General features: G+C 36.3%; 1 protein-coding gene across 3 annotated transcripts in view; it reads left to right on the top strand.

Moving 5' to 3' along the window:
• Positions 1-24,780, top strand: part of SERAC1 (serine active site containing 1) — a 29,433-nt gene extending 4,653 nt beyond the window's left edge. For 2 of the 3 annotated variants that reach the window (XM_062572427.1, XM_062572426.1), the window contains 15 exons: positions 704-740; positions 1,067-1,203; positions 2,930-3,019; positions 4,519-4,650; positions 6,847-6,968; positions 9,014-9,142; positions 10,185-10,298; positions 11,495-11,657; positions 14,844-14,994; positions 16,542-16,683; positions 17,804-17,904; positions 18,927-19,024; positions 19,585-19,767; positions 20,228-20,371; positions 22,345-24,780. In XM_062572427.1, the coding sequence (XP_062428411.1) occupies positions 704-740; positions 1,067-1,203; positions 2,930-3,019; positions 4,519-4,650; positions 6,847-6,968; positions 9,014-9,142; positions 10,185-10,298; positions 11,495-11,657; positions 14,844-14,994; positions 16,542-16,683; positions 17,804-17,904; positions 18,927-19,024; positions 19,585-19,767; positions 20,228-20,371; positions 22,345-22,481 (1,880 nt within the window). In that variant the 3' untranslated portion in view covers positions 22,482-24,780. Of the gene's footprint in view, positions 1-703; positions 741-1,066; positions 1,204-2,929; positions 3,020-4,518; positions 4,651-6,846; positions 6,969-9,013; positions 9,143-10,184; positions 10,299-11,494; positions 11,658-14,843; positions 14,995-16,541; positions 16,684-17,803; positions 17,905-18,926; positions 19,025-19,584; positions 19,768-20,227; positions 20,372-21,950; positions 21,978-22,344 lie in introns of those variants that run through there. The other variant, XM_062572428.1, reaches the window with a different exon arrangement.
• The last annotated feature ends 809 nt before the right edge of the window (positions 24,781-25,589 follow it).

Raw genomic sequence — 25,589 nt, 5'->3', positions numbered from 1 at the left:
TCATGGTAGAGTGAGATGTGTTGCATTGGGTTTGCTGCTACTAATAATAACAGACTTTCTTTGTGTTGAGATCCTTTCATCCAGGTAATCATCTCAAATTTGAGTAAAAAAGCTCAAATTTGACAGGAATCCTTAGATTTAAAAGGGGAAGCAGTGTATGTAATGTGTTATTCCAGATATTTGCCTTAATAAATTAGATTTGATAGAATTACCTTTTAAAAAGTATTTTCTTAGGGACATCCTGCAGGACTTGACAAAGAACATATATAGTGCTATATGTGTTCATATACATTGAAGAAATATCCAAGTCATAGAAGAAAAAGTTAACTCCTTAAAACAATATGGAGTTCCAAGTGAATGCTAATAATATAGACAGGATAAGTGATTCTTGCTGCTGAGCAATGAGTATAATTGATAGGATAGCAATATTACCCCTGCTGCCAAATAATAATAATAATAATAAAAGTCTCCAGCAAGATAATGTTTTATCATCTTGCTTAGGAGAGCAGGAAATTAATAACATTTTCTCTGTTGGAAATCTAGGTCTTGATTTTCTGAAAATCAAAGAGTAATAGAAAAATAAATGCTAGAAAGCTTAATTGTAGTTGCTGAAACTCTTATTATCTTTGGTAATCAAATGCTAACTATGTTTATACTAAGGTGATGCACACAACTTTTTTTCATGGGCTTTTTTTTCTTTAAGGAAAAATTGCAAATGTAGCTGGATCGCTTATATTAGGGTAAGTTGCAACTAAGAAGTATACATATACAATTAAAATTTTAAGTCATGTAACTTTCCAAAGATATGATGACATTAAGAGACCATTAGACATGATAGAACGTACTTTTTGAAGCATATTTTCTTGTAGCTATTACTTTTCTTGTAGCTATTTTAACTATTTTAAATTCTTTCCTTTACTGTGCTAAATTGAAAGAATCTGTAGGCTATTATATATAAAATTAGGTATGTACAAGCAAAAACTGATTTATACCAAAATAATTGTTAACATATATTTGTCATCTTATGTTTTAATGATATTCATACACATTTTTCTTTTATTTAAAGAGGTTTTGTATTCATTACATATGAAGTTTTGTCCTTAAAGAAGTTACTGAAACTTGATACTCAAGCTATACATCAAGAAAAACTTAAATCTTATATATATGTACGTACAACTTCTTTGGATCCAAGTGATTATCAAGGTAAGATGTATAATCTTTTCTTGATGCAAAAAGTAAAAGCTTAAGAAAACGGCTTTTCAAATATATTGGGATGATAAAAAAGAACCAGATAATATCAACAGCAAACATATTAGTTTTACAGACATAGCAGAATGTTCTTCCACTAGTGTATGGCTCCCTTTCTGTTATGCTGGGCACTTTAATCCCCCCTGTGCCTTTCAACTGCAGGCTTGTTTGGAAGCTCAGGTAATCCGACAGCCTTGAGAGTTGACAGACTTACAGCATTCTCTGTAATCAAATTCTTGGGCCTTAGTGCAGCGTGGGATCTTGTCATCCAGTCATGCTGCAATTCTGCCCTTACACATTTCTCCCGGTGGTGTGCCACTACACAGTCCTCTACCTTTTAATGCTGTAAGTGTCACTGGAAGCCTTACAGGAGGACTTCATATCTGTCTGCCATAACATCTTCACCAGAATATTGCTCCTCTACTTCAATACAATACTTACAAGTTACGTTTCTTCAGCTTTTGTGCCTTGCCTGGCATGGAGTGGTGTGAAACTTTTGTCCTTTTTTTGAAATGCAGCTATTATACTTGAGTAGCATAAGGTACGTGTAGTATACTTTCAACTTTCTGTCTTTCGAAAGCAAACGGTAAAGGTGATACTGATTTGTATTATATTTAACTTTAAAATAATATCAGATGTGATGTAATTGATTATTGAGTAAACTACTCGTTTCATGAATCCTTACATACAGTCCCATTTTATCATTCTTACTTGGCAACATGACTAGATAGAACATTTGTTTATGGAGTTGCTTCATCTGTCACTAGTCTCAGCAAACCTGTATGGATCAAGAAGCATAACAAACTTTTTATTTCATTAGCCTTGCACCCAAATTTATCTGACAGTGCATGTCTAATACTCTTTAGAAACCCACTGAAGTTAGATTATTATGACATCTTGTATGTTAATTTAGCTTTCAATTTCTTACATGTAACAGATGAAATGTTGTGTAAAGACCCAAATCAATACTATGCATCTTTAAAGGAAGCATTTTTCTTTAAGGAGTATTACCAACTTACGAGACTTACTGTTTCTTAATACATAGACCATGATATGAACAATTGTTTAGGGTGGTCTGCTATTATCTGACATTATCGTTTGTGAAAATACTTCCTAAGAAGGGAAAAAACCACAGTATCTTGTCTTTAAACTATAATTCTCTCTATATAACTATATTTATTATTCTTTTACAAATGTATGTAGTCCTTGTCTTCTCAAGGAATACCAAAACCTTTTACCATTTGCATAGTCATAGCAGTGCTGTTACATAGGCAACTTGAACAGATTGTCTCCGTCCAAGCAATATATACCATGCAGTGTATGGGGGAAGAATAGAGAAAAACTATAGAGTTTTATAAAGTATAGAGTATGGAGGGGTAATACTGCTGGTGAGAAACCCCTAGTCTCATGAAAAGTGTCAGAAAGCATATAGGTTAGTCTGCAAACCCACATCTAAGACCTCTCCTAAATTTGCACAAATATTTTGATTTTTCTAAAAGTAGCTCTTACATCAAGAAAGATATATTTCCTGAGCTCTGTTAGGAAAACAAAAAAATACTCTTGACTGCCTTTGCAGAATTTATTTTAAGATGGTGGCCTTTTGTTGTTTAAGGCATTCTGAGATGTAATAGTGTAAGAACTTCTCCTTCGAACTTTAAATTATCTAAAAATACTCTTTCAGGCATCACATACCAAGCCAGAAGGCAAATCCATAGAGCGGTGAGGAAGATTCTAGAAACAGAAGCTAAAATTCTCCGGAGACCTTTTAACGGTAGGTATTAAAAGAATGGATTTACCTGTGGTTAATATTTTGAATAGTAAAATAATAATCTTTTAGGAAGTAAAATTGTTTCTTACAAACTTAATACCTTCCTTTTTGTTTGAAACAGTGGTAGAAATATTACTAGTAGTAATGGTAGTGTTTAGTGGAATCTTCTGTACTAATAAAGAATATTAACATATTTTCTGTGTATTAAACACTGTCCTTAAAATCAGTAAATGTGATGCTTAAGTATGAGTGTCTGAGGGGAATCTGTGTTTCCTTTCAGAAGAGGTTTGAAGATTTAGATATGAAGTTAAAATTTGATACCAAAGTAAAATTTCATACCGAAGTTGTTTAGGGGGATGAAATATTAAGAGTCATTTGAGAAAGTATGTTGTGCTTTCATCAGATTGCACATATTAACCGAAAGCAGCATGATCTTTTTATGTGTCACTGTTTCTTAGACTAATTTAAAATAAGAATTTGAATTCATATTAAGAGACTGTGTTCCTTGATGTAATTGAGGCAAGTTACTACCTGTTCTCCCTTAACTATCAGTTAAATGGTTATAACACTATGTACCTTCATAGAAGAGCTATGAAATTCAATGTCTGAGCCTCAAAGCTGCTAATTGTTTCTAGCTCTTGCTGAAACCTGGCAATTCTGATTGGTAAGTGCCAGCTAGTATACATGCGTAATGCAAATAAAAACCCTCTCAATATATGGGATATCGACTTGGTGCCACTGAAATGAATCAAAAACTTCTATTAATTTAAGAATCATCATTTTTCTAATGTCATTTTTTCATTGTTTGTTCTATTTCATTGCTTATTCTTGTTCTTACTCAACTAATTTAAAATACTACAGTCCAAATGACTATTAACAGCTAATATTGCTGTAATAATGTTAAAATGCAGAATCACACAGAATCACAGAATGGTTAAGGTTGGAAGAGACCTCTGGAGATCATCTAGTCCAACCCTCCTGCTCAAGCTGGGTCACCTAGAGCATATTAGACAGGGTTGCATCCAAGCGGATCTTGAATATCTCCAGAGAAGGAGACTCCACAGCCTCTCTGGGCAACCTGTGCCAGTGCTCTGTCACTCTCACAGTGAAGAAATTTCCCCTCACAGTCAGGCTGAACTTCCTGTGGTTCAGTTTGTGCCTATTGCCTCTTGTCCTGTTGCTGGGCACCACAGAAAAGAGTCTGGACCTATCCTCTTGACACCCTCCCTTCAGGTATTTGTAGACATTGCTAAGATCCACCCTCAGTCTTCTCTTCTCCAAGCTAAACAGGCCCAACTCTCACAGCCTTTCCTCACAGATGCTCCAGTCATCTAACCATCTTTGTAGCCCTACGCTGGACTTTCTGCAGTAGTTTCATGTCTCTCTTGTCCTGGGGAGCCCAGAACTGGACGTAGTATTTCAGATGAGGCCTCACCAGGGCTGAGCAGAGCAGCAGGATGCACCTTAATTTTAACTTGAGTTTTATTTCTTTTCTGGTAAAGAACACTTCAGCACATTTGATGGAGAAGATCATGAATGTGCCTTATGGCTCCTTTTAAAGAGAAGCCAGTCAGAAGACAAAGAGGTTCGACTGCAGGCTGTCCAAGACCTTGCAAAGAACAGTCACTGGCATGGTAATGTATCCTGGTGTATCCTAATTCATCTCAAATGCAACGAGATCTCAGTTGCTGCAAATCTGCTGCTAATGTGGAAAAAATGCTAATAACTGCAAGGAGTGTAAATACACTCTGATATTTGGTCTAAAATCTCCTTTTAATTGCATCTCAAGCAATTATATGCTCGTAATACCCTGATACAGTGTGTGTGTCTGCAGTGTTTGCCCACCTCTGTCTATCTTTCCACCAGCGAATCATAACCGCCAGTTAGAATGATATTGCCTCAGTGTAGGGGAGCACTTCATATTCATTAGTTCCTTGGCCTTACTGTTGTGTCTGCCAACAGGATCACCAGTTCTGGCAATGATTTGGGGAAGGCTTTGTAGGAATGGGATTATGGCTATGGTTCAGTTAATAAAAAACCTCCCACAGAAATAATCCAAATAATTTTTTTTAATTTACTTTGGCTTAATATTTGATATTTTACATTATATTATTGCTACATATTACATTACATACTATAAATTTTCAATAAATATCCTTTTCCCCTTGTTATCCACCTTCCTATCATGTAAACAGCCCTCTAAAGCCTGGTATCAAACTTAAGGTTCTTGTGTCTCCTTGTTCCTCTAGTAGCCAATATTGATGAAACCCTAGGTAAAGGCGTGTGTGTCTGTGTGTATGTGCATGTATGTGCCTCCTCTCCCCACTGCATTACTAGTCAATAAACCAGATGACGCTTGAATCTTGACCCTGATTATTCTGGTAGTCCAGTTGGTTGAGGAGTTCTTCCAGTGTAATTCCACATTATGGGAATTATATTGTTTCAATATATGTTGTTTCAGATTTCCTCTTTAAAACTCTATTTCTCTATAAATCACCCCAACCAGTTTACATCAAAAAACATGTTTGAAAACATTTGAAAGCCAGGATATAACAAAACTGAAGTTGTGTGTACTAATTTAGTGTAGCCTCCTTGTGTTCATGTGAACACAACCTGTAAGCAGATGATCTCAAGATCCTTTCTTTAGAGGTCTCATTTCAGTGCGTAGGATGAGCAGTACTCAGGAATCAAGTTGCTCTTTGTTTTCTCCTTTTCTCTGTGTTCTGTTCACTGTAGTGCTCATTGCTGTTGTATTTGTGCGCTTCACAAACTTTAATTATTTTGCTAACAACCTCATAAGGGAAATTGGCTGCTTTTTTTTTTTTTTTTTTTTTAATCCTGATTTTCCAAAACCGAGTCCTAGGAAGATTAAAGCTGAAAGTATGTTCTAGCTTTTGATAGCTAGGAGCGAACTGTTCAGCATAAATGTTATCATAAATATTTTGCTTGTCCAAAGTACAGCTTCACTGACTTCAGTTTGCAGCTATGATCTGCACCAAGGAAGATGCCCAATCTGTGAATGTTGGTGAAAAGTGTGTTTTAAATGGCTTGATGGTTTTGTTTAGGAATTATGTAACAGTTACAAGGCTAGAAACATTTTTTTTTTTAGAAAAGTTTAATATTTTATTTTCTGTTCTTTTCATTTCCCACTTGATTTTTATTTTGTGCCTTTCAATTTGTCCAGCTAAAAAGTAGGGACTGTTTGGAAAGGAGCAGCAGTCACTATTTAAGCCTGACTTCCCTTCAGTTGGGTGACTGAAGGTCTATCCTGTATGTTCAATAAGGAAGAGCTAATTAAAACTGTGCTGTGATGTATTCCTGCCTTTTCTAAGGTTACAGGGTTTTATGACTTCAGTAATATTATTGAAACGTAGCTTTTTATAGCATTTGAAGTTAAGTGTCTATGCAAATCTTGGCAACATTTAGATTTAACGCTCATGGTTTTTTTAATACAGTATGTAGAAAAACATTTTTCAGATGTCTTTCGACTCAAGTTCAGGGGGTTAAGCTTGGCTTTGCAGTCCTTGTTTTCCTTTCACAGTGGCAATACTGAATGTTTGCTTTCATATGTTTTCATCTGATATCTGAGGCCCTTTATCAAACTGGTCTGTGATGAACAATTAGTGCCCTGCAGGTATATTTCATTTCAGTGTAGTGCTAGTCTAACAACTACTATTTTTCCCTTTTGAAATTTGTAACTACAAATTCAGAGCTAATTTTGGAGAGATTTTTCTGTATTCAATTACATTTATGAAGAAGATCAGTAACTACATTTAACACTAATTGAAATGGTTAGTTTTAACTCTGACTCTGAAGTTCTTGTGCTGCAGATTATCAGTACAGGACAGTTGCTCAAGCCTGTGATCAAAGGACTGCTATAGGTTTGGCTCGGTCTAAAGATATCGACCTTCGATTTTTCCTGCCTCCACCACCGCTGCCAAAAATAAAGGATGTAAGTAAATGAAAAATAGGTATTAGCCGATTGTTGCTTGTTTGTTTAGTACCTTCATTGTTAGTAACCATACTAAAGTGGAGTTCTTCTAAAGCGATTAATGAGTTGTAAAATAAAGACCAAAATATGAAACTATATTATAGCAATACAGCCGTGGGGTGCATCTGCACTGGTGAATACAGATTTGCAGATATTGCAGACAAGTAAGAACTGAGATTTGAGCCACTGTTGTCCAAGATTAGAACAATAGTGTCCACATTACATGATTACCAACATTGATGTTTGTGCCCCTTGCTATTCTGAATTACACATTTCCTATCTGTACCTAACAGGCAATGGAGAGCATACTTACGTACAGTCATTCTAGTTTATCTTGTCATTACTGACAGAATCCCACAAGTAGAGAACACTGCTGGAAGACGTTGCAGCCATCCTACTAGTTTGGTGTCATAGATAAAAGCTGTCACAAAGCTTTAATCTTGATTGTAAACATAGAGAAGAAAATTTGAGTATACCATAGGACTCCCAGGTGTAGAATCAAGGCAAATTAGCTGCTTGGAAAAGCTCCAATGCACTGAATCACTCATGTAGACACACTGTCTTTCAGAGTTTGTAACATAGTACCACAGGTTCTGCTGTCCTACTTTTTACATCTTTATCTGCTTGTTCTTGATTTTAGCAGTCATAGAAAGGGTTTGGAGATGAACTTTACTATTATTACTATAAACTAAATTTTAATTTACTTCATTTACAACAGTACTTGGTAGATTTAATTGAATAGTATTCCAATGGAAACTTCATTAAGTGGGATTTTAGCTGCTGAAATGCATTATAGCTTGATGCAGTGACTAGGAATTAATCAGATGATCAAATATTTGAAGCTGATCTAGATGTTAAGTACTATGTCTTAAATTCCCAAATGCCTGCAGATATTCTGAAGATGGGATATGTGTCTCCCCATCCTTTCTACTTAAAGTAAAATCTACCAGCCTGGTTTTCTCAATGTCTAGGCATGCTGTAAGACCATCTATCTTTTTATCGCAGGCATTTGGGTGAGAATAAGTATCTGTTGGATAGATTTGACTTTGTTTTTGTATTAATTAGTAAGTATCTACACATGACAGTGTGAGCAGTCCTTTCATCGTATCAGTTTCTTTAATATTGGTGCTCAAAATGTAATATATGACTTTCATAATGCTAATAGAATAAATACTGGAAGAAGTCTTTTTGTCGTAGAATACATGTACATTTTGGCCAGCAAAACTTTGAAATCCAGCTTTTATTGGTAGTTACAACTTTTTGATTTCTTGTCTTTGTAACATTATTTTCTACCTGTCAGCCTAGAGGTACTCAGGTTATACTAGTGTATGGTTATGTATATATTTTACTATTACAGCAGTATGATTGCTGGATATTTGAAGCTAAGACTTCCCAATCTGCAGCTTAGGAAGTTGAAGCAAATCATCCTAGCAGCAACTGTTGCTCTGCACATCAGATACATCTCTATCTGACTGCAGCAAGGATTACAACGGCTGCAAGCTCTATGTTTGCGGGCAAATAACATGACTTTGTTGAATCTGTTTTCCTGTCACCTACCTTGGATTTTTAAATGAAAATCTATATGAATACTTTGAAGATAAAAATCTAAAGGAATTGTCTGTATATTTGACTGGTAATTTATACATTCATTTTAGTGCTGCTGCACTAAAATTATCATGTAGCTGAGGCTGAACTTCTAAGCTTCATGTTCCAAGAGCGACCTTTCTTTTGCCCTTCTATACTTGTTGGAATAAGGCTATCAAAGCAGGAAGTTTAAAGTATATTTTTCGTCATTCTACTGGCTGATTTTAGAATTTTACATACCCAAATTCTTTACAGGAGATACTATTAAAGTTAAGTTGCAGAGCACTGAAGTCCAGGCTTTCTATTTTACAACTTTATTAATGTAGCTGCTTCCATTGCTTCAGATTTTCCTTTTCTTTCATATTGTGTTTTGCTTCGTACTGTGGACTGAATTAAGAGATATTTGTGCTCGCTTGTCACAGGATTATCCCATAGAAGATGAACTTCGTTTGTTATTAGTATCTTTACCTCAGACTGATCTTGATCCATGTGTCCAGTACTTCACATCTCTCGCATTACGTGAAAGTAGTCAGACTCTTGCTGCAAAAAGGGTGAGTTCCCACCTGCAGAATAGAAGTATTTGGGTTCTTTTTTTCCTGCAGCACTCAAAGATAAAAATCTATTTCCTATATATACAAAGATACAAATCTATTTATGAGCATTCTAAGAGTGAGAGAAATACAGAGACTTTGGAACCTTACAGCTTAAGTAAAATCACTTCTGTGTACAGTCTATGTGCTTAAAATCTATTTTTATGTGCTTAAAATCTATTTTTTTATCTTCCCAGCTGTATTAGCTGATACAGTGAGCAATAATATCTCTACTTACAAGCCTTCCCATAAACCTCGTATTTCAACATTTTACCCAGAACCATGATTTGTCACATTTTATCCTACTGCTGTTTGGTTTTTTTACTACTCAGATGATTAAAACCTTGTTAAGTCTTACTAACAAACTAAGTGACAAGTTGTTTGCACCTCTGAAAATGTAAGCTCTGTAGGTATCACATGGAAATCATAGAATCGGTAAGGTGGGAAGGGGCCTCTGGAGATCATCTAGTCCAACCCTCCTGCTCAAGCTGGGTCACCTAGAGCATGTTAGACAGGGTTGCATCCAGGTGGACCTTGAATATCTCCAGAGAAGGAGACTCCACAACCTCTCTGGGCAACCTGTGCCAGTGCTCTGTCACTCTCACAGGGAAGAAATTCCCCCTCACGGTCAGGCTGAACTTCCTGTGCTTCAGGAGTAAATATAAAAGAGAATGGAGCTTAGGCATAACTTTAAAATAAAACACATACTAACCTAAAGGAAAATCCTACATTTCCCCAACACACACCCTTTCTTGTGTATTTTGAAGTTAAGGAACTATAAAGACTACTGATCTAAAAAGCTGTTTAGTATTTTCAGTTAAGAATGGTAGACATTTTTATGGTGTACTGTTACATAATTTGCACAATTTAAAAAGCATGTATTTGCTGAGCACTGTCTATAGCAACTTCTACAGATCATTACACCACGTTCCAAATGGCTACATAAAGTAAGCGTTTCTAAACCAAAGTGTTAAATGTGTAATTTTGTTGATTATCATTTCAGGGAGGTTTATGGTGTTTTGGAGGAAATGGACTTCCATATTGTGAGACGTTGAGTAAAATTCCTTCAGAGACGGTAGAACTCTTCTGCTTGCAAGCATTAGTGCAACATTCTAAGGTAATCTGTCTTTCAAACTCTAGTTAAAAAGCTGCATTTTTAAACATTCTATTCTAATGTTCTCTCATATATTGGGAAGGAGTTATTGTTTCCTTTCTCCTACCCCACACCCCTTTTATAAGAATGTTGAGACAACCGAGACTCATTTTTTCTGGTAGAAGTGTCCATAGGATCTAATGTTAGCTATTGTAGGTATTGTTTCTAATTAGCCCGTGTAAGTTCCCCTGTAACATATCTGCTTGTGTTTTTTTAAGAATTTGTTTAGGGCAGCTCTGGCAGAGGCAAGTGAGAGAGAGTGACTGGAGTCAGGATGGCTTTACCAAGTTACTCTGTGCAGGCTCACCTCCCACTAGCATGGTCAAATGGTGAAAGGTGGATTTAATGAGGAGAAGCTAAGTTTTTCTGCTTTGCAGCTTTTCAGTAAGCAAGATACTGATGACATGAAATTCTCAGTGCAGTGTGTGCATGGATTTGTGTGAATTTGTGTACATCAGACCAAAAAGCTTACAAGTGATCTCTTGTTATGGCTCTTAATCTAACTCTATGGCCAGGTTGCCAGAAAGCGAAGTATCTGTCTATGTTGAAAGCCAAAAACTTGAGGACTTTAGCAACTGCCTACCTACAATACACCCTTAAGCAGTGTAGATGAAATGTTCAAGTCACTAGCATTTGCCCAGAATCAGTCTTTGACACTACAGCTGGCCCAGATTCTGCTTGGACTAGATTCTGTTGTTGCCTTTAAGATCATTGCATACTCTTTGGAAAGTAAAAATACTCTTGTTTTTCAAGGAAAAGGATCATTATAGTTGAATTTTAGATGGTGGACAGGAAGACAAGTAGCTCCATGCTTTCACAAATACAGACAATTCTCTTCAGACTCTTGAACTTTACTTGAAGTTTGATCATGCCAAGTGGAGAGCAATCTCACCTCCCACAGACATAGGTGAGAGTGAAGTGAAGATATTCAATATTTTTTAGGTTGTCAATCCATAGGAGTCATACATTTAACATCTTAAAATATTTACTCCCTTTCCAATTGTATGGCATGACAAATTCTAGATGAAGTAAGAATTTCTATGTAGTAAGTGCTTTGTATTATATTAGCTCTTTAAAGTTCCCTACTCTGTGTATTAACAGCATCTCAAAGAACCTTCTGCAGAACATCAACTTACATTGTATTTGCTATATAATGCTAGGTTTCTTCACACTGTGATAAAATTGAAGCAAAAGGAGGCCTGCAACTACTACAGAGGATATACCAGCTACGTAAAGATTCTGCAAAAATACAAAGGAACATAATTCGCATTATTGGAAATATGGCTTTGGATGAACGTCTTCATTCATCCATAGTACATGCAGGTAAAAGGAAAGCAAGTGAAAGTAGTCTGAGTGCCAGATTTCTATTCAAAGCTTTTCAGTGGATTTGGTGCTTTTGTAAAATGCAAGAGGTAGAGGTGTATTTTTTTTTAAACACAAAAAATATAGACAGTTTAGACAGTGTTGGTTTAAAAACTTTTCTTTCTGTCTAGCCAATATATGTCAGTGCCTCAGAGGCACTGTAAGTCTTTAATGGATGTTGAAAATTTGGCCATGATTAATGTCCAGTTCAGGTTACTGGAACAGGTTTTTTTGAGTTTCTTTTTCTCACAGATTGGCTGCATTGTAAACTAGAATTTTTCTTATCGACTGTGTTTTAATCTCATAAAGAAACAAAGCTGCTTTCAGTCCTTACCTTTCAAAATAAACTGAAGCATATTCTCCTACCCTCTCTTGTTTCATATTAAGCTAGGAACTTGTGTTAAACCTTCCTCTGGTGCACCTTTTTTCATATCCTTTAAAGACCACTGTTAAATTATTCCTTCTAGTTCTAATGATAAACAAATAATTCCCAATATTTTATTAGGAAACAAATAAAGGCCAAAATAGGAAATACCAATGTACTATTGTATACCTCCATGGCAGTGTTTAAAAATGTAAACATTTTTAGTCTTCACACTTCACAAAGGAGAAATGACAAAGGTACAGAGAAAGACTGTGAAGGTGACTAAAGGCTTGAAATGGCTCTGGTTCAAACAAACTGGATTAAGACTTTTCCTAGAAAAAACAACTAAAGGAAAATATAAAATATAAAATCATCACTGGCCTGGAGAAGGGGAGGAGGCTATCTGCTGTTTCTCATAATACAAGACCAAAGTTCTTGTACATTAAACAAAACAAAACAAAACAAAAAAAGTATATATAATACAATGCATAACTAAAGTAAAACTTGCTACAGAGTATTGTGCATATTGAAGTCTTAAAAATGTTGTGATTAGACATATTAATTCAAAGAATAATCTATAAAGCTGTATACACAGATGCCATCTCTTTCTCAGAAAATCCCAAACTGATTGCAGGAAGCTGAGAGGGTGGAGGGGGGAAACAGCGCTATGTACTTCCCCGTTGTTCTTTAATTGTTCCCCACATTTCCTTACTGCTCACTCTTGGAGAAAGACTACTAGACAGCAAAAGCCTTTGTTCTGAGTTATAGGACCATTCTTTCTTTCTTATGACTGCTAAAACCACACATGTGAAGGAAGAGATCATAAAAGAAGAGTCAGCAGCTCTTTGGGGCAGAGCTGATCAAGAGTTGATGAGCAGCTGGATGCTGCTGATCAAGAGTTGATGAGTACAGTACCCTTCTGTTACTGGAAGATGTGCAAAAGAAGGAGCCTCTGAGGTTCTTTTGCAAAATCTGCTGGCACAGGAAGAGAAGGAAAGAGTGATACACCATGTAGTGGCTGTGATGTGGTGTCTGGAGGCAGAAGGATTCTCAACACAGTTTTTGGCCCTTCCTCTTGATTCATTTGAGAGAGAAAAACACATAGACCTTACTAGTTCTAATCATGCTAAAATTAGCTTTTGTATTTGCAGAACTGACAATAAATTTTTAGTAGTATTCTTAAGAAGTTGGACATTGGTTAACATACATTCCACTTTAGAAGTGTAATTTGAATTAATTATTCTTAAAAAAAAGTTACTTTTGCCAGTTATCAAAGATACTTATGTTTAAACAAAAACCACATCAGTCCATTCTTTTCATAGCTCTGCAGAGTGAGGTATCTTGAATTAGCAACTTGCTCATTATACTAGTTGCAAAGTACTATGAAATGACTCCTCTTGTGATGAGGACTTAACTACCAAATCTAGTAGAAAGGAAAAGTTTGGTTGGACAGAAGAACACCTATTTTCAAATGCCAATAAATCTGAAAAAGATTTTGGAACAGTGCTCAATAAATAAATTATTTCTCTTTTTCAAATCAGCTTCAACTTGAAGATCTCTCTTCAGCCATTTCAGGTTCTATTTATGAAATTGATTCTAACATACTTGTGATTTATGGATTGCTGTAGCTAGCAGCAACAAGGATTATGCAGAATTTTGAAGAAATAACACACACAATAATAACTTCCTGACTTTTTTTGATTTTAAATTTTTTTCCAGACTTTTAAATCTTTTCTGCTTTGAGTTTGCTTATTTTTCTGTTCCATTTAAGTACTTTTTTTTTTTTTGGCTTATGTGAACCAAAATGCTAGTGAAAAACCTTGAGCAGCTTGGGAGGTTCAGATTCTGGTTGATGGGAGGAGATGGAGACATCTGATACAAAACACGATAATATGTAAGCAGTATGTATATCTGCTTTAAAAATATTGGAAGCTCAAAGTATTCTGGTGTTCATTCTTAATCCTTTCTTTTTTTAATATGTTCACTCATGATATGCTCTAGGAGAGGAATTCTCAAGCATTTTAAATGTATTTTCCGCTCCTTTCTTCTCCTTAGTTGAACAGTTTCTGCAGAAGGTCTCACAATGACCAGGGCATCTCAGGACGCCTTGCCAGGAGAATGAGCTGGATAGGGCCTGCGATGGTGCTAAGAGCGCACCAACATGGGAAGAGAGAGCGCAGAGGGGAAGAGCAGAGAAACCCAGGGGCAGGCAGGAGCCATGTTGCTGTCCTTCTGCAAGTTAGTTGGAGCCTCGGAAAACAAGACAGTCGCAGTGATGGGAGAAAATTAGAGATGCTTGTACTCTTAAAACAAGCATCAATTTTTACACCTGCCATTACTCCTACTTTTATATTTTTTGTATGCATTTCCTGTTAGAAGCCTCACTTCCTCTCCTGCATACTGGAATGAGGACGTTGCTCCTCTGTCTTTTTAATGACTTGCCTTCAGAAACAAACTAGACGTCTCTTCCCTCTCTGACTACTGCTGTGGCTTATGGATATGCTTTCTCTTCCCTTTGAGAAGGAATCCTCCTTCAGATCATAAGCTGGATAATAGAAAAATGCATTGCCTCCTCACCATTTTGGATTTTTCATGTTCAATTTTGGAGATTCCTCTCATCTGCCATTGTTTTTTTTTGGGTAAAGAGAAGTGAATCTGTTTTGATGTCACCATTTTATGTTCTAACATTTATTTTCACAAATACCAATTTGAAGGATGGTGTTTCTGAATTCTCTTGTTTGGATGATATTCCTAATTATAGCCACTTTATTTTTGCAATGTAGGTTGGGTTTCTATACTCGCTGAAGTAATGAAATCTCCACATGTCATTCAGTCTTCTCATGCATCCAGAGCTTTGGCTAACCTGGACAGGGACACAGTGCAAGAAAAGTATCCAGATGGTGTTTATGTTTTGCATCCGCAGTATCGTAGCAGGTAAAGCAGAAAGATCGCACCATACTTTGTGCTACTGGCTATGCTGTTCGCTTACAAGAAAACTTCATGACAGTGAAGTCCAGATGCTGGTGTACTCATGTCACCTGCTTTCCCTAATCTTTGATGGGTTGAAGGGATGAGGTTTGTATTCTCAAATGTGAGAACAACAGAAATGCTCAGAGCAGTCCATAGCCCTGAAAGAAGTATTCCTGTATTGTATGTAAAAATCCAAATACAAACTGTGAAATGAATTACTACTTTGCATACGTTGCAACCATGTAGCCTTTGCACTGGCTTTCGTAGGATACCGTGCCTTGTAATCATTCTGTTGGGAGCAGCACATTTGGCCTAAGCTGCAGTTAATTTATGGTTAAGAAATCCCATAAAATTCTGTCAGCTTCTTTTAACTGTGATTGTATATCTGGGAATGAAGCAGTTTCCAGTGTGATACGTCATTTAGTAGCAGCTATATTCCCTGGCTTACTGGTGTTAGTCAGATTAAAGCAAAAGTTTAATTTGATGATATAGCTTGTAGTATCAGGCTGTATTAATAGCAGGTGGAGAGAGAGTGGTCTTTTTCATTATAGAAGAATACAACATATGAGGTTGGTACTTCCAGTACTTCTAATACAAACCCTTCCAATACAGGGTTTCACCTAAAGTTGGTTGTGCTGCATTTGAAACAGCACTGTACCTGTGCGCCTCCTGTTTGCAACTTCTGTTGCAAAATTTTGACAAACCTTCATATTGAAAACATACAGATTGTTCTCTGTGACCCATCTAACTTCATTTCTTCTGCATGGCAGTAAAATTTTCTCACTGAATTATCTTTGAAATATATTCAGTAATTATTCCTACAATAATTCCTGTTATCATCTGGTTAATGCCAGCATCTCCTACCTTGTATTAATACAGCAACAGGACCACCTTCTTCTGTAGAGGCACATTTCATACAAAATCAGCCAAATATTAACTTGAATGACTAAAAAAAGAAGTTATCACTGCAGGAGTCAGGTTCAGTGACAGGATCTAGAATCGTTTCTCATTATCTATGGAGTCTTTCTTCAATGTTTCTTACCTTAGTAGTGTTGGGAACTTCTGGACAAATCAATATACTTTTCAATGTTTTGGGATAGTTAATGTCTCATGAAAATAGTAGTTCTCCTTCCTTTGAATGTTGCAGATGTGGGATGGTTGATCTAGTTTCCAAAACATCTTATAAGTTAAAAAGGTGTCTTTTCGATTACTATTATGTCTCAAAATGCAGCAGAGTTACTGCCAAAAAGTCAGGGTGCGTGTGTGGTTGCCCTACGACTAGTACTTAAGTACCCATGTCCTTTTTTTCTGCCTCTATGCTGGATGGATCTTTGGTTCTCATATTGATACGAGTGTCCTGTTTGCAATATCTTGTCCTGCATAAGATCAGGAATCGTATCTAGTGTTAAAACTAGCATTTTGGCATCCCTTAGGGTGAAAGTTCTGTGTAAATTGTAATTTGCTAAAAGAATACATACCATCCATCTCATAAAATTTCCTTTCTGTATCAGACAGCCCATCAAAGCGGACATACTTTTTATTCATGGTCTTCTGGGAGCAGCATTTAAAACCTGGCGGCAACAAGATATAGACCGGCCTTTGGCTCCAAAGGCTTCAGAAGGAGAAGAGGATTATAGCCAATGCTGGCCAAAAGTAAGAAGGCAATAACATTTTCACACAGGACTACTGTTTTCCCATTAAGGAGAGCTGTCCAGAGGTTCTGGAATTAACTTGTTTGGAATTTGCCTATTTGGGATCTAAACACCTCTGATTACACAAGTATCACTTTCTGAGTTTCTGGTACACTTTTGTTAGCAAGTTGAAATTTTGAGCAAGCTGTTCCTGCAAAGTAACATTCCTCCTAAATTTAATGCTTTCATAGCATTCTACTACTACTAAAAGAGGAAGCAATGTCTGCTCTTTCTCTTATATTTTATAAAAGTTAAGTATATTTTCATACATAGGTGTCTGAGTACCTGAGTTTTTGCAGATTTCTGCACAAACATTCCTGATAAATAAGTACTTACTGCTTTAATCAAGTTGCATTTGTATAACCAGCAAAGTACCTTTGTAAAAATACATAATATATGTAAAAAATACTGATAGGTCCCCATTGGTAATCTTAGTAATTCTCATATCACCCAGGAGAGGGAGCCAGGAATGCACGACTAATCCATTTCCAGGTTTTGCCTACTTTGTGGCTAGGGAACAGGCTAAAGAGTTTGCTGGCATGTAATACAAGAATAATAGTCTACGTGTAAGATGTATTTTGAGGGTTAACTGAAGAGCAGAAATCTTCCTTGACTTGTTCTCATAATAACAGTTTTACTTCATTGCTGGTAAAATGCTTGCTTAAGTACTTCAATTATAAGCTCAAAAAGTATATTCTCTTATTGCCAGTCTGCAGTATTTAAAATCAGATTTTAAGGCATTACCAATAATAATTGTTCTTAAAATCAGAATTTAGCAGTTTATTTCTCTATAAATTGTCGGAAGTATAATATGCTAACAGTAGAGGAAAAGATTTACGGGGGGGGGGAATCATTTTCAAGAAAGCACTTCTTGCCTTAAAAGACGCACTGGGAACACACTTTTGGAAAAGGCATCATTTCTTACATAGCTCATTTTAACAATCTGTAAAATATAAGGTGGAATTATTTTCCAAATAAAAGCAGTATCAAGCTTAACAGTAGATTACTAGTCTTTTGTGTGATGGCTGAGAACAAATGGCTGTGGATCGAATTTAATTATGCTGTCTTTTTAATTAATTTAGACATGGTTGGCATCAGACTGTCCTGCCCTTAGAATTATATCTGTGGAGTATGACACCCGTCTGAGTGACTGGAAAGCAAAATGTCCTGTTGAGGCTCACAGGTAACAAATGAAGTGCAATCTTGGAGGGGCAGAAGGAGGGAGATCCGTAAAGCTATTCCTTGGGGTCACCTGGTGTGAAACAGTCAACTTACTTTTCTTGCTGCATACAAAAGTCAAATTTAGAAAAACTTTGGGTACAATCATGGTATGCTTGAGGAACCAGTAGTAATAAAGCAAATTAGACTTTTTCACAATAGTTACCCAATATTCTGTTTCTGTTGATCATTTAATTTTACGAATTGTTACATTATCTAGGGATCTCCTGTGTTTAATTCTTGTTACATTGCAAGGATTAACGATGTCAAGCTTTCAGGCTTAGACTGGGAACTGTCATTACTTTTATGTTTGGTTCTACCACAGATCCGTTTTCAACCTTTAACATGTAGCCTATCCTTTCTGGACCTCAGTCGCTTCATTTATAAAATGAAAACTATTAAGATTTTATATTATTCTCGTATAAAGGATTTGAAGATTATTGTTTGGAAAATATGACAGAAGAGAAAAAAATACCTTATTTTTGAATGTATTGGTTGATCATGCACTGAGTTACTCATTTCCTTGTGCATTGCTGCACAATTTGAGCATTGTTTAGCAAAGCACATGTTTGTCAGACTTTCGGTATATTCTTGTTTCAGGGTACAGAGTTTATTATGCATTGATGACACGTTCCAAAATAAAAAGATAGTTTTTTTTAATGATATGTAAATGAGGTTATTCAAAAACCCATAAAGGGATGTGCAGAAATAATGCTAAAGGGAATGACTGGTGAATCAAATTAAAAGATTACTTTCTAGCAAGACTGAAAAACTGAATTTAGCTCAGTTCCTGTTGTCCTTGTGAACTCAACCTTGCAAAGGTTTTAAGATCTTCGATTTTCAATGTGCTAATGGTAATTAAGCATAGTCAGCAGGTACACATACCTAATTCCCTTTCATAAACATTCAGCACTGAAGATTCATTCTGTTTTAACACTGTCGTTTCACCTGTCATTATTCATCACGCTTGTGTTTGTTGTGTTACAGAAAGTCTATTGCTTATAGGAGCAATGAGCTACTTGACAAGCTCAGAGCTGCTGGCATTGGAGAAAGGCCTCTGGTATGGGTCTCACATAGCATGGGTGGTAAGCAAATTGCCTGTTTGATATAACATATTTATCTGCTGTTGTATGTTAGAGTAAGCTGTTAATCAAATTCAGTCTGAAATGCAATTATTCAACATAGCTTATCTCAAAAATTTACAGAGATCTAAAAATGCAAAATATATTTCTACTTTCTTAATGCATTATTTCAATAGTGCATACATTTTGAAAGGATTTTTACTGGTGATTTTTGTTTGTACTATGTTAATAAAAAACACAAAATTGATGAGTTGAAATTCACCTAATTGGGAATTCAGGAGCTAAATTTTCTTCATGATCAGATGTATAGTGAGTGTCATTAGAAGTACTTAAGGCAAACAGAGTAAGTTTGGAGAATTGGATTTGCACCATTCATTGACATTTGATTTTAATTGCTCCTCAGGTCTGAGGTTTTTTCTGACTTAAGATTACATATTTGACAAACCAAAGACTAATTGACCAAAGCAAGAATATGGTTTAGTTGCTTCACGGATAGTACAGCATGATGATGATTATTTTCACAATGATTTAAATCCTTGCATTAATTCATTTTCTGCTGCCAGGTCTTCTTGTCAAAAAGATGCTTGTGGATGCTTCCAAGAATCCAGAAATGGATAAAATTGTAAACAACACCAGAGGAATCATATTTTATAGCGTACCTCACCATGGTTCCCAGCTGGCTGAATATTCTATAAATGCCAGATATCTTCTCTTTCCATCTGCAGAGGTTAAAGAACTCAGCAAGGGTATGCTCACTTTGTCACCATTTAACAGCAGGAATCTATTTATTCTTTTCCTGTTTTTTTAATCATGCTCTCAGAAAATACTTGACTAAAAACAACAGCCCTCCTTTTTATATTTACAGTTGTATGTTGAATTGACAGAATAAATGTTGTACTTGACTGCAGAGGAAGAAAAAGGAGTGAGACCTAGTTTATAGAAGAGTAGTTTAGGCCAGTGTAATAACTCACTGTGTGCTGAAATTCACAAACTGTATGTTGTAATTAAATACCATGCTATACAAAAAGAAAGAAACACTGAAGTGTTGCTTATGTGCCTGAAGAAGGGAACTACAAACAAAATATTATTCCTCTTACTGGGGTTTTAATTATTCCAAAACGTTTCTTTGGGAACACAGTCTTTCAGACAAATTCTGAAATCTGTATTTTAAGATAATGCTGCAAAAATTATGTTACTTTCTCTCAGATTCTCCAGCCCTTAAAGAGCTGAACGATGACTTTCTATCTTTTGCCAAAGAAAAGAAATTTCCAGTGCTAAGTTTTGCAGAAACATTACCAACACACATAGGCAGCATGATAAAACTGCACGTTGTACCTCTGGAATCAGCAGGTATGTCAAATAGCCATTTATTTTTATTTAATTTTGCAAATATTAATGTAGACATTGATGGAGGGGGGAAGGATTATGAATACTATAGTAGAAAGACCTAGAAAAATACACCTGTTTTTCTTCTTTTGTTTGAATTTTTGACCGAGTTTAGACTATGATCTTCCTGCTGAGATCAGAGGGAGCTATGTGTATATCTTAGTACAGCAATTGTTTGTTTTGATTTTTCCAAATGCTAATATTATTTACTTATTGAAAAGAACAGGGTAGGCCCAGATCTAATGTTGTGTTGTAGTCCTTTTGTTTGTAATTATAAGTAACTGTCCTCCATCTGTGTATAGGTATGCTGAGTGTTTCAGAAGCTCCCACAAGTGCCAGCTATTTCCTCCTTTTAAAAAGAAGAAAGAAAAATTAGTAAGCTGCTTAGTAAAAATAATGGATCAGAAAACTACTTTTCAGTGTTAAGAATCCTTTATTTTTCATATATCAAGTAGTCAAAATACTTAAATTCAAGCAATGCATTTTAAAATAGAATTCAGCTCCAGAAGAGTTCTCATGATTTTTTTACCTTTTAGTAGGAGAAGAGAAAAACAGCCAGTTTGTTCTTTTGTTTTGTTTATTGGTGTTCAGCTTAGAATTTTTTAAAGTCTGATACTCTCAGATTTTACCTTGAACAAGACTTTCTTCTGCATTGCCTAAGGTACTTGTAAAGCCTCAAGCAGAAGCATTGCTTCATTGGGCTTTAGATCAGACTTTCTGCCAGCTAAATCTTCTGGCTTAAATGCAAAGCTGGCTGCTCTGAAAAAGGCTGACTATACATTCCTGTTTTCCTTGTGTGAATATTTAGCAGTATTTTTCAGTCTCTCAAGATGCAAAATTTTGTGAAAATGTTGCTGATGCAATTTTATTGGTGAGGACTGAAAACCTAGATACTAATTTTTGCTGGTTTAGCAACACACGGGAAAAAAGACTGGGTAAAACAGCACACAAATAAGCATCATGCACGTACAACTTTGTATCATGGTTCTCCTCTTCTAGATGATAGGTGATAGGTAATGCAGTGTGCGAGTGCTCTCAATATGGTTTGCTACAGTTCAGTGACACCATACGTATTTTGCTCAAATGTCAGGCAGACAAGCAGTGCGCTCTCTCTTTCTTATACACTTGCTTGCACACATGCAAGCCTTCATCCTGCTCTAGTGTCATTTTATGTGGCTAAAGATACAAAGTTCCAAGCAAAATACGTGATTTCTCAGGAGGCTGAGTGAATGCATAATAATTGGAATGTGGCAGTCACAGCATAACCTAAACTGGAATGTTCAGTAGTAGCAATTGCTGCCAGGAAAGTGTAAATGCTATAGCATGCCCCAAAATTGATAACTGAAAGTAGAACACTATATTCTGCAAATATACTGTGGATTTTTTTTTTCTATTTAGCAGGATTAGTGATTTAGTGATTTGTTGCATATTTAGGGACTACACTAGTCCTCTACATCTCCACATCAAAGTATTTTACAAGGAATATGAACAATTAATAGTGGTATGAAAACCATATATTCATTTAGATGATTTTTGAATGCAGATACCTTGGATTAAACCATGTCCCTGTTCAACACTTGATACAGTTGATACCTCCTGATACAGTCAGGACTTTGTTCTCAGGTGCCTGTCAATGAAGTTCGGACTATTCAAAGGGAATCTGTATGGAGACATGTACATTTGTGAATTCCCAATTAAGACAGTAGAACTCTAGGCCTAATAGCTTACCAAGGTGAGTTCTGCAACAATATGTAGCTCTGAGTTATTAGCAGAGTTTATTAGTAACAGCTTAGCACATTAAAAAAATTACCTGATGTAAGATAAAACAGCTGAACAGAAGACAGGAGATGAGTGAGAAATTGCTAATGCTAAATATGCCTCTCAGTCTAGATTGTCTTACTGAACTTTGTTAGTTTACTCTTCTTTCCTTTTCACAGATTTGGGTGTTGGAGACCTTATTCCAGTCGATGTCAATCATCTAAATATCTGTAAGCCAAAGAAGAGAGATGCTTTCCTGTACCAACATACCTTGAAGTTCATTCAGGAAGTTTTAGCCAGAGAACTTGGAAATTGAGTTTTTTCCACCATTCCTTGCTTATTTCATCTGTGTGTTGTAATGCAGAAAAGTTCTTCCTTGACACTTGTTAAGAGGTCTGCAGAACTGCAATGCTCTGTGAATAGTATCTACTGCTAAAATAATTTTCGGTACACCTCCAACTTGGAGAACTCCATATCTTATTTCTGAAATGCATTCAAAATAAGTGCAGACTTGGTAAAAAAGACAATGTTGGCTTTGAGTGACCCTGATTTATTGACAGAACATGTTTAATTTCTCCAGCAATTTGGCAGGGAGAGGGTAGGAATTTAGTGGAACAGAAGCTTCACTTGGTAGTCTACAAGTATCCCTTTGGAGCAGCACTGCTGGGAGGCTAAGCATCTCTTTTAGCCAAGAAAGGTTCCTGTGAAGGTAGTTGTTTTCATTAAGGTGAATCTACATCTGTGACTAAAGTCTTACAGAGAGAATTAGAAGCATCTAACTGAGATGATTATCTGTTGTGTCAGGGGGCTTCATGTGGCTGTTCTAAAGCATAGGTTTCTGCCCATGCTAAGGAGTCTGACAGAAGCCTCAGGGAATTTATCCAAGTGACTGAAGATAGCATTTGAATCGATGGCCTAGTTACAGGAGTTTTTGTAATTTGCCTCTTGTTAGCAAATGCAACATCTGTTTTCAAGGAGGTAACAGCTCTGCTGGGTTCTGATCGGATGTCTTATGTAAGCAACTGTAGTTGTTTTAACCTGTTTGTAAATATTAAAAAAAAAAAAAATACTTTCACACTCTAATAAGTTTCTGCTTTAATCCTACAAAATTTTGAGATTGCTTTTTTTGAGACAGTTAGCATCTGGTCAGACCCAGGGCAGTTCTGTGCACTGTCATGTGGAAGATACAGAGCACAGGCCTTGCTGTTAATGTTCAGCTTCGCTGTTAGGACATACTGAGAAGATGGTACATATCATTCCCTGGCTCATGTTACTCATTTAGAAGCTCTTAGACTGATTTAAAGAATAGCATTGAAAATGCACAAATGGAATAAGACAGCAGCAGGTCCTGACAAGAAAGCTGATGTTTAGAGTGTGAAGCTCAGGGAGAAAAGAAAGCAGGAGAAAATGGAGGTTTCGTAAGGTCCCATGGGAAATGCAGAAGATCCCATGCATTTTGGTTTCTTGAGGCCCAAGTGTACTTACTTGTGTAAGTAAAGAGAAAAAACAGCACTTTTGTCTTACCTAAGTTTTATCATTATGTCTCTTTTTGCTAGATGATATGGACACCCTAATAGTACTGATGAGAAATAAGTATTCTTTAGAAAGAAAAATGGCAGTTTTCAGCCATTTTAAAAAAAGTCTTAAATAATTTGTGACATAGTTCAGGGCAGCCTAGTTTCAGTTTAATTGTGGTCTCTCTTCCCACCTCCAACTCTTTCTGAAGACAAGCATAGGTTGTGGTTAGACTGCAGTCCCCTAGCTGATCATTTGTCAAATAAAGCTTTTACTGATGATGATGACTGGAAAATCAGTAGTGAAATCCTAACAGGTCTCTTACTGTCACATATGCGAGCTGTGTCTAGTATTCCAGGCCTTAAAATTGTGGCTATAAAAGCCAACAAACAGGTTGGATGCACCTTGCAGTTCTGGGTGAGCTCAGTGCCGACGTCAGTGGTGGCTGTGGTCCTGCTGGTTCCTGAGGCCACCTCAGCTGTTCCCACCATAGAGCAGTCCAGTCCAGGAAGACAGTAACTCTGAAAAAGCACTTTTGGAAGTTCAGCCTCAAGCTGCTGGACTTTAACAGTACAATTCACAACTCTCAGCAGTACAGAGAATGTACAGCACTACACGGCTTTTTTTTTCTCTCCATAACCATAACCAAGATGTGGGTAAAAATATTGGATGCCACTATTCCACTTAGAAAACGTAATAGAACCTTATTCTGTTTACACTGTGCTTAAACTTCAGAATGTAAATATTTTGGAATACTTTGTATTCACAAAGAAGAGTGTATGTGGAATTCAGTTTGAAAAGACAAGACTTCCAATAATGGAATATGTGTAGTGTGACAAAGCCCATATTGACTTTAATAGACTGGCTTAAAGGGGTTCAGATCAATGACGCTACACTATAATCTTACTCAGTAAATGGTTCTATGTTCTGTTGCTATAACTGGAGCTCTTCAGGCAACTCTCTCCTTTTTGTAACTAACTGTATGTATACATGTATAGCTTTTAAAACTAATAGTTTGAGTTGTATGTATTTTGATTGGGAGATTGTGTCTTTTTAAAAATGTATTACATATGGCACAAAATGCATTAAAGGTGGATGATCTGCTAAATAAATGTATTTGATCACTTTTTAACAGAAGAGAAAATTATTGTCTTATGCTGGAAGAAAGCAATATTTAACCTTCACCCAAGGTAAGAATAACAGGCACTGTAAGCACCAGAGTCACCGTGCTGGGGGCACAGCTGGTCATCAGTGTTTTGCCAAACTAAATGATCACCAGTTAGGCTTTTAGATTTCATTTTTTCTAAAAGTGTCTCCTAAACCATGTACAGACATTAGTTCTAGGGCCAAAGGATCATGTGGCATAAAATATTTGCTTCTCATGAGAAACTTAAGCTCTTGTGCTTCCCTGGTGTCCCATTAATCCAGAATAGAGCCTTCATCTAAAATTGTTAGGGCTCAAGCTATGTCCTTAATCCACTAATCCCATCTAGCTGTGAACCCAGCCACAGATGCAGCTAGCAGGTATGTTATACTTAAGGTGAATTATCTGCAAATGTGGTATTTAATCTGCACTGTGGCATCCAAGAGTAACATAGCAAGGCACAGAGGGAGCACTGATAGGAATTTCAGTCTTCCCCATGGTTGCCGAGCACTCTTGTGCAACTGTATTGGTATTTCTGGTACCTGTGGTCATCAAGCCTTTAATTGCTGTGATTACAGTAGTGCGGACAGGCTTTCACTGTGATTTGTGCTATACTGTGCTAGGCACTGTAGCTAGCTAGAGAGCAGAAATTTTCATTCTGGTGAAAATGTTGGTATCTTTCTTTTCAAATTTTTAATTTTGGACAAAAAGGTAAAAGCCAAAATTTTAGGGAGCAGAATAGAAATTCTGGAATATATTGATTTT

The sequence above is a fragment of the Rhea pennata genome, chromosome 3 (assembly GCF_028389875.1).
Source record: "Rhea pennata isolate bPtePen1 chromosome 3, bPtePen1.pri, whole genome shotgun sequence".
NCBI lineage: Eukaryota > Metazoa > Chordata > Aves > Rheiformes > Rheidae > Rhea > Rhea pennata.
The sequence above is the reverse complement of the archived record's forward strand: the minus strand, read 5'-3'. Positions and strand labels throughout refer to the sequence as shown.